The 15,388-nt window shown below is 43.7% G+C and overlaps 1 protein-coding gene across 1 annotated transcript; it reads left to right on the top strand.

The window, feature by feature from the left end:
- Positions 1–2,100: 2,100 nt before the first annotated feature.
- Positions 2,101–14,495, top strand: COMMD8 (COMM domain containing 8). The gene is made up of 5 exons (XM_050948105.1): positions 2,101–2,245; positions 6,040–6,195; positions 8,053–8,205; positions 11,185–11,340; positions 13,989–14,495. Exons 1-5 carry the CDS (start codon positions 2,201–2,203, stop codon positions 14,007–14,009), a joined length of 531 nt encoding a protein of 176 aa, XP_050804062.1. The 5' UTR covers positions 2,101–2,200; the 3' UTR covers positions 14,010–14,495.
- The last annotated feature ends 893 nt before the right edge of the window (positions 14,496–15,388 follow it).

A 15,388-nucleotide genomic window follows, 5' to 3' on the forward strand; every position in this document is an offset into this window, starting at 1 on the left:
GTTAAGTGGACTGATGAGTGTCAAAAGGCCTTTACCCAACTTAAGGCAACGCTCATGTCTGACCCTGTGCTCAGGGCCCCGGATTTTGACAAGCCATTCCTAGTAACCTCCGATGCATCTGAGCGTGGTATAGGAGCAGTGCTCATGCAGGAAGCAACAGATCACAACTTCCATCCTGTCGTGTTTCTCAGCAAGAAACTGTCTGAGAGGGAAAGTCACTGGTCAGTCAGTGAAAAGGAATGCTATGCCATTGTGTACGCCCTGGAAAAGCTACGCCCATATGTTTGGGGACGGCGGTTCCAACTACAAACTGACCATGCTGCACTACAGTGGCTTCATACTGCCAAGGGGAACAACAAGAAACTTCTTCGTTGGAGTTTAGCTCTCCAAGATTTTGATTTTGAAATTCAACACATCACAGGAGCTTCTAACAAAGTAGCTGATGCACTCTCCCGTGAGAGTTTCCCAGAATTCAGTAGTTAAAAAGTGTTCTTAAAATGTAGAAGTCTGTTAGTTATATACTTAGGAGTATATGTAAAGGTGTATGTGTTGTATTAATCTGTTTATTTTCAAGTTCTAGAAGGAAATCGCCGCCAGTGAGCTTCCCCACTGTCTGCAATTTGGGGGGCGTGTCATAAACAGATAGCTAAGGGTTAATGTCTCTTTCACCTGAAGCACCTGACCAGAGGACCAATCAGGAAACCGGATTTTTTCAACTTTGGGTGGAGGGATTTGAGTGTCTTTGTCTTTGTTTTCTGCCTGCCTGCTTGCTCTGAGCTTTGGAGAAGTAGTTCTACTTTCTAGTCTTCTGTTTCTAAGTGTAAGGACAAAGAGATCAGATAGTAAGTTCTATGGTTTCTTTTCTTTGGTATTTGCATGAATATAAGTGCTGGAGTGCTTTGATTTGTATTCTTTTTGAATAAGGCTGTTTATTCAATATTCTTTTAAGCAATTGACCCTGTGTTGTATCATCTTAATACAGAGAGAACATTTGTACTTATTTTTCTTTCTTTTTATATAAAGCTTTCTTTTAAGACCTGTTGGAGTTTTTCTTTACTTCAGGGAAATTGAGTCTGTACTCACCAGGGAATTGGTGGGAGGAAGGAATCGGGGAGATCTGTGTGTTGGATGGCTAGCCTGATTTTTGCATTCCCTCTGGGGGAATAGGAAAGTACTTTTTGTTTCCAGGATTGGGAACAGAGAGGGAGATTCACTCTGTTTGGGTTCACAGAGCTTGTGTCTGTGTATCTCTCCAGGAGCACCTGGAGGGGGGAAGGGAAAAAGGATTATTTCCCTTTGTTGTGAGACTCAAGGGATTTGGGTCTTGGGGTCCCCAGGGAAGGTTTTTCAGGGGGACCAGAGTGCCCCAAAACACTCTAATTTTTTGGGTGGTGGCAGCAGGTACCAGGTCCAAGCTGGTAACTAAGCTTGGAGGTTTTCATACTAACCCCCATATTTTGGACGCTAAGGTCCAGATCTGGGACTAAGGTTATTACAGCGCTGTAAAGCACCAGTGTAGCCAAGCCACATTAGGGCCCCTCTGCACCAGTTCCCCCCCCAGTTGCTGCTGGCGAAGTCCCACGCAGACCTGCAGCCAGCAGTGACGTTTGAGTCTCAGCCTCTTCCACACGTGGCTCTCTCTAGCTCCCAGGAGTCTCCCGTAGAGCCCGGCCACCTCCCTGCGCCGGGGCGGGAGAGGGACGCACAGCAGGGAGGAGGCGGACAGGGGCTGTGGTCCCCTGTTCCGCAGAACGAGCCCAAACATTACGGGACCCCCGCTGTGAGGCTGGCAAGTTCCGCACCCCGGACAGCTCGGGGCGGGAGTGGGCGGCTGGCGGCAGCGCAGGCTAACGGCTTCGCGCCCCTCCGGCTGGCCGGACAGCGCAGGGGGCCCCTTCTGCCCGCGGGGGCCGGGCCGGGCCGGGCCGAGCCCCACCCCCCTAGGGCACTGGCCGCAACCAGGTATCCCTGCAGCGGCTACACCCACACAAGCCCCACCCCCTCCGCTGCTCATGCGGGCTTCTAGTCAGACTCCGCCCCGCCCCGCCCCGCGAGGCCTACTGTCCCTGCGCATGCGCTCTATAGCTCCCCCTTCCCGATGAGGGTCTCTGACGGCACATCCGGAGGAGGGACGAGGCTGGAGCGGTGAGGGTCACGCGCTTTCGCTGGCCTCGCTCCCGAGGTGCGGCTACACGGGACCATGTTGGTGCTGCTGGAGAAGCTCTCGGCTGACCAGGCCCTGAAGGTGAGACCCGGCCCCGCCCAGCCGGACGGGCTGTCCGTGGGCAGCGAGGGGCCCCGGCCGTGACCTGGCTGACCCGGCGCGGGGCCGGACGCCCTGCTCCATGCTGCACCTCGGCTGGCGGCGCCGCAGCCCGCCTGGGCCCGTCATCTCCGGGCTAGTGCCGGGGGGGGGGGGGTGTGTGTCTCGTCCTTGCTAATAACGAGAACCCCCTTTGCTGTACGTGAGCCAGCGCCCCGCATTCCTCACCGCGTGAAGTTGACAGGAGCCGCCCGCCCCTCCTCGGGGACACACAATCCAGCCTCCCTCGTTGTGTTACGGGTGTATGGCAGTAACACCTAGTGTGGGGCGCTCCTGCGTGTGACCCCTGGGCCACTACACCTCCGGCTTGGGGTCCCCGTTCCACCCTCAGCATTCACACCCTACACATGGGGAAGCAATCCCAGGACACACGCTGGTTCTGGGATTCATGGGCTAAACGTCTGTGGTCAATATTTTAAGTAACTTAGACATTGATACTTGCTGTCTATGAAGGGAAGAATGTTCAGGACAACGACTCCCCCTCATCCCACCTGGGAGGCTTCCCTGCCCCCACCCCCAACTGTTTTTCCTACTCCCCCCCGGCACCCAAAAATAGAATAAATCATTAATGACATCCATCCTGTGGACACGTTTGTGTATGGATCAGGATTCCCTCTGCTCACTAAACTGGAAGGGATAATTGAGTCATAACTTCTTAGAAGTAATGAGAGAAATACTTTTAATTGTCAGGAGAAGGGTATCGGTTACATTTGTCTTTAAATGTAATTTTGAGCGAGGCTGCATTAATTCATCATACCCTAATGAAATGAGCTGGGCAAATCTTTCTCCTGTTGTTCCCTTATCTCCAGACAGCTCCTATTAGCTTATCATTAGGGCTCTCAAGCGATTAAAAAAATTAATCATGATTAATCGCATGATTTAAAAAAATCATGATTATATAAATATTTTTGGATGTTTTCCAGATTTTCAAATATATTGATTTCAGTTACAACACAGACTACAAAGTGTGCTGTGCTCCCTTTATATTTATTTTTATTATAAATAATTGCACTGTAAAAATAAAAGAAATAGTATTTTTCAGTTTCCTTAATACAAGTACTGTAGTGCAATCTCTTTATTGTGAAAGTTGAATTTAAAAATGTAGACTTATGAACAAAAAAAACTGCATTCAAAAATAAAACAAAGTAAAGTGAGCCTACAAGCCCACTTCTTGTTTAGCCAGTCACTCAAACAAGTTTGTTTACATTAGCAGGAGATAATGCTGCCTGCTTCTTGTTTACAATGTCATCTGAAAGTGAGAACAGCTGTTCCCATGGCACTGTTGTAGCCAGTGTTGCAAGATATTTATGTGCCAGATGTGGTAAAGATTCGTATGTCCCTTCATGCTTCAATCACCATTCTAGAGAGGACTTGCGTCCATCCTGATGATGGTTCTGCTCAATAATGATCCAAAGCAGTGCAGCTCAATGCATGTTCATTTTTGTCATCTGAGTCAGATGTCACCAGCAAAAAGTTGATTTTCGTTTTTGGTGGTTCGGGTTCTGTAGTTTCTGCATCAGAGTATTGTTCTTTCAAGACTTCTGAAAGCATGCTCCACATCTCATCCCTCTTAGATTTTGGAAGGCACTTCAGATTCTTAAATCTTGGGTCAAGTGCTGTAGCTATCTTTAGAAATCTCACATTGGTACCGTTTTGTCAAATTTGCAGTGAAAGTGTTCAAACGAACAACATGAGCTGGGTCATCATCCGAGACTGCTATAATATGAAATATATGGCAGAATGCAGGTAAAAGACAGAAAAAGAGACATACAATTCTTCCCCAAGGAGTTCAGTCACAAATTTAATTAATGCATTATTTTTTTAATGAACATTATCAGCATAGAAGCATGTCCTCTGGAATGGTGGTTAAAGCATGAAAGGACATACAAACGTTTAGCATGTCTAGCACGTAAATATCTTGCAGTGCTGACTACAAAAGTGCCATGCAAACGCCTGTTCTCACTTTCACATGACACAGTAAATAAGAAGAGGGCAGCATTATCTCCCGTAAATGTAAACAAACTTGCTTGTCCTAATGATTGGCTGAATAAGAAGTAGGACTGAGTGGACTTCTAGGCTCTAAAGTTTTACATTGTTTTGTTTTTGAGTGCAGTTATATAACAACAACAAAATCGACATATGTAAATTGCCATTTCACGATAAAGAGATTGCACTATGGTACTTGTTTGAGGTGAATTGAAAAATATTTCTCATGATTTTTACAGTTCAAATATTGTAATAAAAAGAATATAAAGTGAGCACTGTACACTTTGTATTCTGTACTGTAATTGAAATAAACATATTTGAAAATGTAGAAAAACATCCAAAATATTTAATACATTTCAATTGATATTTTATTGTTCAACAGTGCGATTAAAACTGCAATTAATCGTGATTAATTTTTTTAGTTAATAGTGTGAGTTAACTGCAGTTAGTCGACAGCCCTACTTATCATGTATCTAATAGTTTTTTTTTTTACTTTTTGATCTTTAAAGAACTGTGAAACAGACAAGCTGTTTATTACAGGGGTGGCCAAACTTACTGACTCTTCGAGCCGCATATGACAGTCTTCAAAAGTTAAGAGAGCTAGGCCACACCTGCTGGGGCTTGGGGTTTCAGTCCTGCTCTGACCCTCCCACTCTGCTGGACAGCAGCCATGAGATCTTTCTCCCTCGCTGGGCAGAAGCCCCTGCCCTACCACCAAACTGCAAGCAGAAGTCCCAAGCTCCCCCCCCACTGTCTGGTAGGTGGACAATGGAGGGAGATGTGAGGGACTCCACAAGTTGCACTTTAACGGTAAAAGAGCCACATCTGATATGTATAAATCAGTGTCCAAACACACACACAGTTGGCAGTTTTATATTTAACAAGAGAGATAAGAAAAATATCTTGATTAAAATACCTAGAGGACTAGTGAAAATATTCTTAAACTTTTCTACCAGTACAAATAAAACACTTGAGATATTCTTCAGTCATTCTCACAACTGTCAGCACAAAACAAATTAAACACTATGACTTTCCTCGCTGATGATAACCCAGAATCCTCTGCTGCTGTCACAACAGATCTGACTATTGTTGATTTTTGTTGTAAATGAAGTACTGGTCAGTCCTTTTCAGTCACAAAGAAAGTAGTTGCTGCACTGGGCCTTGAGGATAGAGAAACTAGGGGAGAGTTTCTGGATGCAAGTGGCTGGTGATTTGGAGAATGGAGAATTATGGTAGCAGTAGATATTCACTTATTAACATCTTGTATTTATGTTGCACATTTAATTTTGAAGATTCCAAAGTGCTTCAGAAAGATCATTGTACCATACTTAGGTGAAACTCAGTGATAGTTTAATAGCACATATCAATACTGCATAACAGAAAATGGAAAAAAACAAAAAACAAAACTATCCAGATGAAAAGGCATGATGTAGTTACCCTGTGTGGTCCCTGGTCAAAGCAAGGGAATTAAACATATCTCCTTTAATGAAAAGTGTTGTGTGATGTAGTCAGGATCTCTTTATTTTTATTTTTTTTAACAGCTCGTCCAGAATAGGCTACCTCTAGCTGCACAATATCCCTTTACACAATACCAGGGTGGCATTCATTCAGCATCCAGATGCTGAGGCAAACGTGACACCTGAGTTGTCTGCTGAACTTTGCTTCTTGTGTAGGGTGATAGTGGAGCCATTATAAAGCCTTAGAGGTTTTCTTCTGTTTTTATCCTCCAGTTCCTTCACCAAATAGTTGATGGCATATGTGGCCGTGCATACTGTCGATATCAGGATTATGGCAGTGTTTGGAATTTGGCAGAATGGATGGAGATATTAGAAGAAACAACAACATACTTCAAAACTACAGTTGGCAAAAATCTGTCAGATGAAGAGGTAAGACTATCATCATTGATTAGATTTGACTTTCTGCCATCAAGCCAAGTGCTATTGCTATTCTATCCTGAAATATTTATATATTTTAAGTGGGGGTTCATATGTTTAATATAGGATCTGGATAGTAATAAAATAGACCAAATCTTGATCACCTTAAGCAGCTCCCTGTCTACCTCCTCTCATCCCCCTTTATTTCAGGGATTCTGTGCAGCTCCCTGCATCCTCTCTCTGTTCCAGGTTTTTTGTAACCCCCATTTCCTTCCTCCCCTACCAGCATCCTTATGCCAGCAGTTCTGTGTGCACCCTATTCTCACTTCCCCTCCGTGGCAGGGATTTTCTTCACCCTCCCTTCTCCTATGACAGATTTCCTCCCACCCCTCCATCGCTGTCTGTGGTTCTATGTGCCCCCATTCCAAGTTCCCCCATTATTCCCTCTACATGGCAAGGGCTTTGTGTGTGCTCTCATTCTCATGTCCCTAATACTGCCTTTCAGGGTTCCGTGGGGTCCATTCCTCCTCCTTCTCCCGTGCCATGGACTGTGTGTGCCTCCCCATTCCTGCCTTCTTCCCACACGCTGGGAGCTCTATGTTCTTCCCCCCCCAATGAGGGTCTACAGTCCTCCCATTCCCCTAAGGGTCTCTCTATACTGCTTTCCCCTGGGCCAGGGCTATTGTGCCCCCCTTAGTCCATTCTGGGGCCACCCATTCTTCCCACTCATGGCAGGGGCTGTGTGTGTGCCCCCATACCAGGGATTCTGTGTTTTTCCCCCCCATCCGCACATAGCAGGGACCCCCGTAGGAGGGACTCGGCAAACTCTCCTCCCTTTCCACCCATGCCAGGGGCTCTGGCTGCTCCCCAGCCTTCCCACCTTCCTCCACCATCCTAGTGGCTCTGTCTGCTCCCTTCCCCTGACTAGGTTTCACCAATTTTCTTCCTCCCTCCACCAGCATTTCTGTGTGACCCCTTCCCTTCGTGCCTGGGCTATATGTATGTCCCCATTTCCTCTCTTCCCTCATTCTCTGTCTGGGAGATAAGTCATTCAGCGTGTCAGCATGTTATTTTATTGGGAGGATGAGCAGAGATGAGATGAGATGTGGTATTGATATTGTGGAAGACAGTGTGACTAATTCTAAGGAAAACTTATAGGTGCTTATAAATACAGTTAGGAATGTATTTATTTCATTTTATGGATATAGCAGGGAGGTAGCAATCAGAATGCTAGCTTCAGAATGTACGTGGGCAGCTAAGTGCAGATAAACAGTCAATACCAGTGTGTCCTTTCAAATTAGCACTGGAGAGTTAGCTATTTTATTTTATTTTTTAAAGCATGCATCAATGGATTCTAATTGGAACTTTTCTTTTAAGAAAGGAATCTAAACAGGTTAATAGTATCCCTTTGAGAGACCATTCTGCAGTCAATGTTTATACATATATTTAATTTACAATTATGGAGATAAACTTAATGGAGTCATGTTTGCTTATGCACCATAAGAAACACACATGGAGGAAATCAATGGGAAAGGGGCACAGATAGGGAAACTTCCTTGAATTTTTCAAGCCTCAAGTGTATTCAGCTGAATTGTTTAACAACAGTGAGTAAACACTTCACAGATTTCCCTAACACATAAACAAGGCTTTATAGTGAATAAAAATTTCACTGTATCCGAGGGTGCTTTGGTGGTTGCTTATCTCCACTGTCTGCCATTGTGACCTGTTGGGAGAGGCAAGGGCATAAACTGAATGTAACTTCAGGTAACAGTTAACATTTTGGCTTCTTATCCAGTACAGCTATATTCTATTGTAAATCTAACCTTTTCTGCTTCATAATTAAAACTCTCTTTTTACTGATATTTGCAGGCTGTTCAGCAGTTAAATGAATTGAGCTCAAGCTATCAAGAAGCAATCACAAAATGCTTGAAAGGCAGAAAGGAAGAAATCAGGCATGCACTGGTAGAAAGCATAAGTGCAATCTCCTCTGCCCAGCTACAGGATTTTGACTGGCAGTTGAAGGTGAGACACTATCTGTGTTGCTTACTGTCCAGAGCCTAGAAGGCTACAAACACAGCCTCTGGTAGGCTGCATGATTCAGAGATAAGGTTAGACTTGTATGGATACCAGAAACCCAGAGCAGAAGAATTGCTGGGAAGGCATACAGCTCATGAAAATAAGTTCCCCTTTGCTGTTGCTGCATTATTGCCATCTCTTGGATGTTTTTGTGATATTTTGATTCTCCACACACATTTAATTTACATCGCCCCATCACCATTTGAGGCCTGACTGGGACACTTGACTGAATAGAAGAAGAAAACCTTTACTTAGAATAAAATAAAAAAGTAAAGCTACATGAAGACTATGTGAAATTCTCTGACTCATAAATAAAAACCCTCTAGATCTTGACTAAATGTATGTACGTTTAAGGGATAGATTGACATCAGTTATATTTAGTTTTATTTTACTAAAGAGAACAGTGCTGCCCAAAGTTGGAAGAACATCTGCCTATTGTACAAGTGCTCTTTTGCATGAACATTTTAATCTGCCAGAAATGCATTATAGAAATAATCCTGGTAATATTGCTTATGTTTATCTGTCCTTGTTAGTTGTTAAATAACAGACTAGCTTTTTGTCCTAACAAGCACTGTAGATATTTTTTGCTAAAAAACGATTTTGAACTCCAAGTCAGTTTCTGACTGGACCACATTTTGCAGGAGCTGATAGCATAACATCATGTTGTGCATCAGATGAGCTGCCTGTTAAGTACTGATCTGTCTCACTGACTGAATTTACCGTTGCCAAGATTATAAACCAGACCTATAAAAACACCCAGTTACTGCCTGCAGTTTCTTGTTACTTTCTCCTATTGAGGGTTTGTTTTTGTTTTTTTAATTTCTGGCTAAGAATTAATTCTGAATTAATATAACATGAACTAATTCACAGCTGTCCATTTCTTCCTCTGTGGCTCACTTTTTGCTTTATCCTTTATTCCCATTAGTCACCTGTGTAATTTTATTAAAATCAGAAACTCTCCTTTGGGGAAATGCTGCTGTAACAGTTATATAGGACCAGCTGCCTTCCCCTAGTTGTACAGGACCAAAACCAAGTCACAGGCTCTCTGTATCTAGTATATGATAATACTGCCAAGTAAATGGAAAAATGTATTCAGTGTTTGCCAGCTAATATGAAAAATACCTGCACCACTTCACATCCTGCAATTTAAAGGAATAGAGCTGTGTACTGTATTTAGTTGCAAAATTGTCAAAATTTCTATTACATTTTTTAAAAAATAACTTTTTTACTAGGGCTGATTTAAGTAGTAGAAAAACACTGACATGCCATTTGACAAATTTTACCAGTATTTATAAAATTGTATATTTGTTAAATAGTATTTGATCAGCTGCAGAGTTGGCTGGAAAGTGCAAAAAACTACTTAAGAATATAAGAATGGCCACACTAAGTCAGACCAGTGGTCCATCTAGCCCAGTATCTTGTCTTCTGACAGTGGCCAATGCCAGGTGCTTCAGAGGGTATGATCAGAACAGGTAATCATTGAGCGATCCATCCCCTGTCGTCCACTTCCAGCTTCTGGCAAACAGAGGCTAGTGACTCTTCAGAGCATGGTTTTGCATCCCATCCCTGCCCATCCTGGCTAATAGCCATTGATGGACCTATCCTCCATGAACTTATCTAGTTCTTTTTTCAAACCTGTTATAGTCCTGACCTTCAAAATATTCTCTGGCAAAGAGTTCCACAGCTTGACTGTGCATTATGTGAGGAAATATTTCATTCTGTTTGTTTTAAACCTGTTGCCTATTATAGTAAAAGCTTTGTTATTCGGCATGTTGTGGGAATGGGGGGTTCTGGTAAGTCAAAAATTCTGGTTAACTAAGAGTTATACTTACCAAGGGAGGGAGGTAGTTTGGATATGGGAGGAGTCTCAGGGCTGGGGATTGTGGTGTGGGAGGGGTTGGGGCACAGGCTTTGGGAGGGAGTTTGGGTGCGGAAGAGGGCTCAGGGCAGGGGTTGGGGCGCAGGAGGAGTTTCAGGGTGCCGGATCCAGGTGGCGCTTACCTTGGGTGTCTCCCTGCAGGCAGCGACATGTCCTTGCTGCTCCTAGGTGGAAGCGTGGCCAGGTGGCTCAGTGCGCTGCCTCCACTCGCAGGTGCCACCCTCGCAGCTCCCATTGGTCACAGTTCCTGGCCAATGGGAGTTGCAGAGCCAGCACTCAAGGCGGAAGCATTGCACAGAGCCCACGTTGCTGTTCCTTTGCCTAGGAGCAGTAGGGACATGTCGCCGCTTCCGGAGAGCTATGTGGAGCCAATTAGGGAGCCTGCTGACCCTGCACCAACTAGACTTTTAATGGATATCAGAAATGCTGGTTACTAGAGTTCTCTGGTTGGTAAAGTGTCGGATAACACAGTTTTTACTGTAATTTCATTTGGTGACCCCAAGTTCTTGTGTCATGAAACGGAGTAAACAACATGTCCTTATTTACTTTCTCCACATCAGTCATGGTTTTGTAGACCTCTGTTATATCCCCCCGTTCTTTTCTTGTATTTTGACTCTGGTACTTGTTGAGTAAGTTGTAAATACTGTTCAGTCAGGCCTACTGTCATCTCTTTTACCTTTATAGTCTTTCATGGCTCGCTCTCAGCAATTTGCCCTTTTTATCTAATCCTGACCCTTGTTGGATGTATATTTCAATTATATTGTATAACTTGCATGCAGGAGTATTTGAAAAACCAAATAAGCAAGAAACTTGACAGTGTCACTGTTTAAGCGTTGGCAGGTCCAAAATGTAATCTGCTTTAAAAATCTGATTGCAAAGTTCATGCAACCCAAGTTTTGAGTTGAACACATGGTTCAGTGCTGCTACCTATACTTCACATTAATCCTGACAGTGCCCTTTCAAGAGAAAGCGTACATGTGGTGGCCTGCTGAACATATAACATTTAATGGCTTTATTTTAAATGACTTTTAATTCATCATGTACAGCTTGCTCTTTCCAGTGATAAGATCTCCATGCTGCAAATGCCACTTCTCAATCTTGATCTGGATGTGAAAGAAAATGGTGAAATTAAGCCAGTCTCTGTAGAAATGAATAAGGAAGAACTGCAGAACCTAATAAATGCACTGGAAGCAGCTAATAAGGTATTTATTACTGACTTTTTATTACATCCCTTCTTAATTAGGTCCTAAGTACTACAATCATTTTAGTTTACTGTATTCCTGTTCTTATTGGCCCTTATAGGAAGTAACTTGGTAGTGGAACATGCTTCTGTGGAGTTAGATCTTATTACTGTATTTAGGCTTGTTTATGTTTATCTTTAGCAGTGTTCGTTTATCGCTGGCACAGTTTTATAAAAATCATCTCTTCCTCCAATAAACAGTAAAAAAATTTTTTTGTCATTTACACTAGTTGATTTTTATCAAACTTTCTTTCTCTGCTGCTTTACCCCTGCTTGGAGTTCTCTGGCGTAGGCCAAAATTTTGCATGCCCCTCTTATATTGTTTTGTTTCATAGTGTTTGGTTACCATGGTTAGCCTGTCTGGTTCTGTGTAGCAAGACAGAGCCCAGGATATTGCTACCATTTTAAAGGTCCCTATTCTTTCTACAGGGGCAGGAATGCAGCAAGCACAATAGACAGCTGAGATCAGGATTAAAATGTCCTGAAAGTTGTAGCAGCAGAAAAGAATATGAAAAGAACAGCATTTTAGCTGAAAGCCACATACAGAATGATTTGAAGACAGAATTTCCTCCTGACCCTCACAAAGCATCAATGGCTGAAAACGGACTCTTTGACACATTATATGGGTTTATCTAGATCAGGGTGGGTAAACTTTTTGGCCCGAGGGCCACATCAGGGAATAGAAAGTGTATGGATGGCCATGAATGCTCACAAAATTGGAGTTGGGGTGCAGGAGAGGGTGTGGGCTCTGGGGTGGGGCTGGGGATCAGGAGTTCGGGGTGCTGGAGGATGCTCTGGGCTGGGTCCGAGGGGTTTGGAGCAGGGCTTTGGAGCTGTGCTCCAGCCCCAGGCAAAAACCTGCAGCTCCACTGCTCCACACTCCAGCTCCAGGCTCCGCTCCAAAGCCCTGGTTCAGAGGGTGGGAGGGGGATCAGGGCTGGGACAGGGGTGCAGGAAGGGGTTCAGGTTCTGGCTGGGGGTGTAAGCTCTGGGGTGGTGCTGGGGATGAGAGGTTTTGGGTGCAGGAGGTGCTCTGGGATAGGATTGAGGGGTTTAAAGAGTGGAGGTAGATCAGGGCTCGGGCAGGATGTTGGGGCATGGGGAGAGGCTCAGGGGCGTGCCCTTTGATCCTGTGCCCCAGCCGGAGCAGGGCTGAGCCGCGTGGTGCGGCCCTCCCCCTGCGCTCCCGTCAGAGAGGGGCTGAGCTGCGTGGTGCGGCTCAGGAGCCGGCTTAAAATGGCTCGTAGCCGTAGTTTGGCCACCCCTGATCTAGATCAAGCAATCCTTTATTTCCTGAGGGCTAATAGAACAGATAGAAAGGGAATTGGACACTGAGAATGCCAGTATATCTGACACTGAAAAATTTAATTTTAATGGAAACTAAATCCCCTGGAATAGTTCCAAATTGGACAATGGAAAGCAGAAGATAAGCAGAAGTAACTTAAACATGTTTGGAGTGGTATGGTGATAGGGAAAGACATGGTATTGTCTGACTTGTACATACGTTGATGGTAATCACAGGGATTGGTGGTATCCTCAACCAAATTGCAGCATTTATTCAAGGCACTTCATAAGGTACAGTGGTTTGTTAGCACTGTTGACGAATGATGTACATGCTTTAAATATCTGTTGATTTACTAATAATGACTGTTTACAAACTTCTGTCTCCCAGTAGAATGAGTGGAGAAATGATGGAATAAAGTAGAAGGATCCATTTAGAAGTTGACTTCTTATCTCTTAGGTCAAGTTTTTTTTGTTTGTTTGTTTTTTGTTTTTTAAACTTAGCTGACAAACTATTTGTTGTTATCTATCCATAATGTCTTAGTATCGTGGCTGCAGTTTGCAGGCCAGCTCGTCTAATGTTTTTTCAAGAGTGCTTGGCTACTGGAAAATCCTGGCTTGTAATTCTTAGTGCTTTTAGTATCAAATGCTAAATGAGGCAGAACTATGTCAGTAATAGTGCTGTTTTTTTAAAAAGTGGTCATACATAGTTCAAAGTGGTACGAGCATATCTCAGTGTAGTAGTGCCAGGACCGGGCCACCAAGCAACCTGACAGCTAGTCATGGCTGGTCATCTTCATCCCAGGTGCAGCAGAAACTTCCATATGTGCCCTGCTGTGGCCAACAGTCGTCTTTTGCTTTTGGGAGTAGCTCTGTGGCTATCTACAGGAACTGTTTCTTCTTGGCAGAGCAGGCTCCTAAGCAGTTGGCAGCAGTTCCTGTTTGGGCCTTCTCAGAGCTGATCACAGGAAAACTTTGAGGCCTCTGGGCACCCCTGAGTTCCTTGCAAATGAAGCCAAAGGAGCAGTTGCTCATCAAGATTCTGGGCTACCCAGCCAGGGCTCCTTTAGCCCAGGCTTCAGCAGCTGCCAGCTTGCTCGGTGCTCTCCTCAGGGTTGCAGGGGAAGATAAGATAAAGTTCTCATACTTGATTGTATGTATTGAGAGGAGGGACTCACTCTGTGACTGGTGTCCATATCTGCTGTGTGAGGCAGAAACCTGCAGGCATATTTGCAGACTGTTTGTAAGGTATTATTCAGGCTTCTTGAGCCTGTCACTCTGGCGCTGATTGTAGCTGAGTCTCATTCTTCTTTCAATTTCTTTCTGAAGGTCGTTTTGCAGCTGAAATGACGAGACTTTGACTATCAGTGACATCTGTTGGCGATGGTTCCACAAGAGACTGCAAAGAGAATGGAGATATATTCTATGAAGTGGGAACGTAATGATGCTATTAAAGTACTGAGTTAAGCGAGCCATACTAATGTGGACCAGAAGATTTATCAAAAATTTGCTGGAAAAAGAGAGCCTGCTGTCCACTAGACCCAAAACACAGTTGCCTTGTAGAAAATGCTGAAAGTTATATAGGCCTATGAAAGACTGCAGTAGCATTTATGAAAAATTTGAGTGCTGTGTTTGACTTTGGAGAGGAGATTTTGCAGATGTACATAAGCTTGTTTTTGTTCAGAATAAGAAATCTTGCCTTCACAGTAACTTATACATAACAGTGTAATATGAGTTGCTTTCCTGGGAAAGGTAAGCATACCTGTGTCCTGGAACATAAATATTTGATACTTGTGAATAGCAAAGTAATAAACAGTTGATGCTTTACATAGATAATGGCTCTTGAAAATTTAAAGATCTTTAAACATTCAGAACCTTCCGACCTGTGTCTTGCACATAATTGTCTTGAATCTGCTCTGAAAACTGGACCAGTGTCAAAGTTCTAAATAAGAAACACATGGCTTTAAGCTGACAAGTGTGACTCAAAAGATAATCAAGTGGTGGCTTTGCAGAACAGTAGGTCAGCTATTTCCAAAGTGTGTCTGAGTGTATATGCTCTACACAGGCTGTCAGAATAGTGCTCCCAGCCCAATATAGCCATTTTTCTGCAGGGAGGGTGTTACACACCTGCAGAGTTTGGGGGCAGGATTTAGACTACATGCAAAATTTCTAAAGAGAATTTATTGATGCCAGAAATCTGTCTGATTCAGATAATTACATGGTTGTTTAAGTATTGACTGCTGATCAAGTGGTTCTTGGTTCAAACCCCACTGTTCTCTTGGGGGGAGGGATAGCTCAGTGGTTTGAGCATTGGCCTGCTAAACCCAGGGTTGTGAGTTCAATCCTTGAGGGGGTCACTCAGGGATCTGGGGCATAAATCAGTACTTGGTCCTGCTAGTGAAGGCAGGGGGCTGGACTCAATGACCTTTCAAGGTCTCTTCCAGTTCTAGGAGATTGGTATATCTCCAATTATTATTAAATATCAAAACACATTTAGTTGTATTTAAATAGAATAGAAAAACATTTATGCATTCATTTTATTTGCAGTGAACTGTAATAAATTACAATGTTATCTGCCTTTAACAAATAAATTCTTGTGACTCTCTTTCAGCAGAAGGATGCGGAAGTGATGTAAAGGGCAGGATCCTGCTTTCATACCCAGATAATAGTGATTTGTGAGGTACAAGACCCAAGACTATCATTCATTTCAGTAGTGAGGTTCCCATTGA

The sequence above is a fragment of the Gopherus flavomarginatus genome, chromosome 3, assembly GCF_025201925.1.
Source record: "Gopherus flavomarginatus isolate rGopFla2 chromosome 3, rGopFla2.mat.asm, whole genome shotgun sequence".
NCBI lineage: Eukaryota > Metazoa > Chordata > Testudines > Testudinidae > Gopherus > Gopherus flavomarginatus.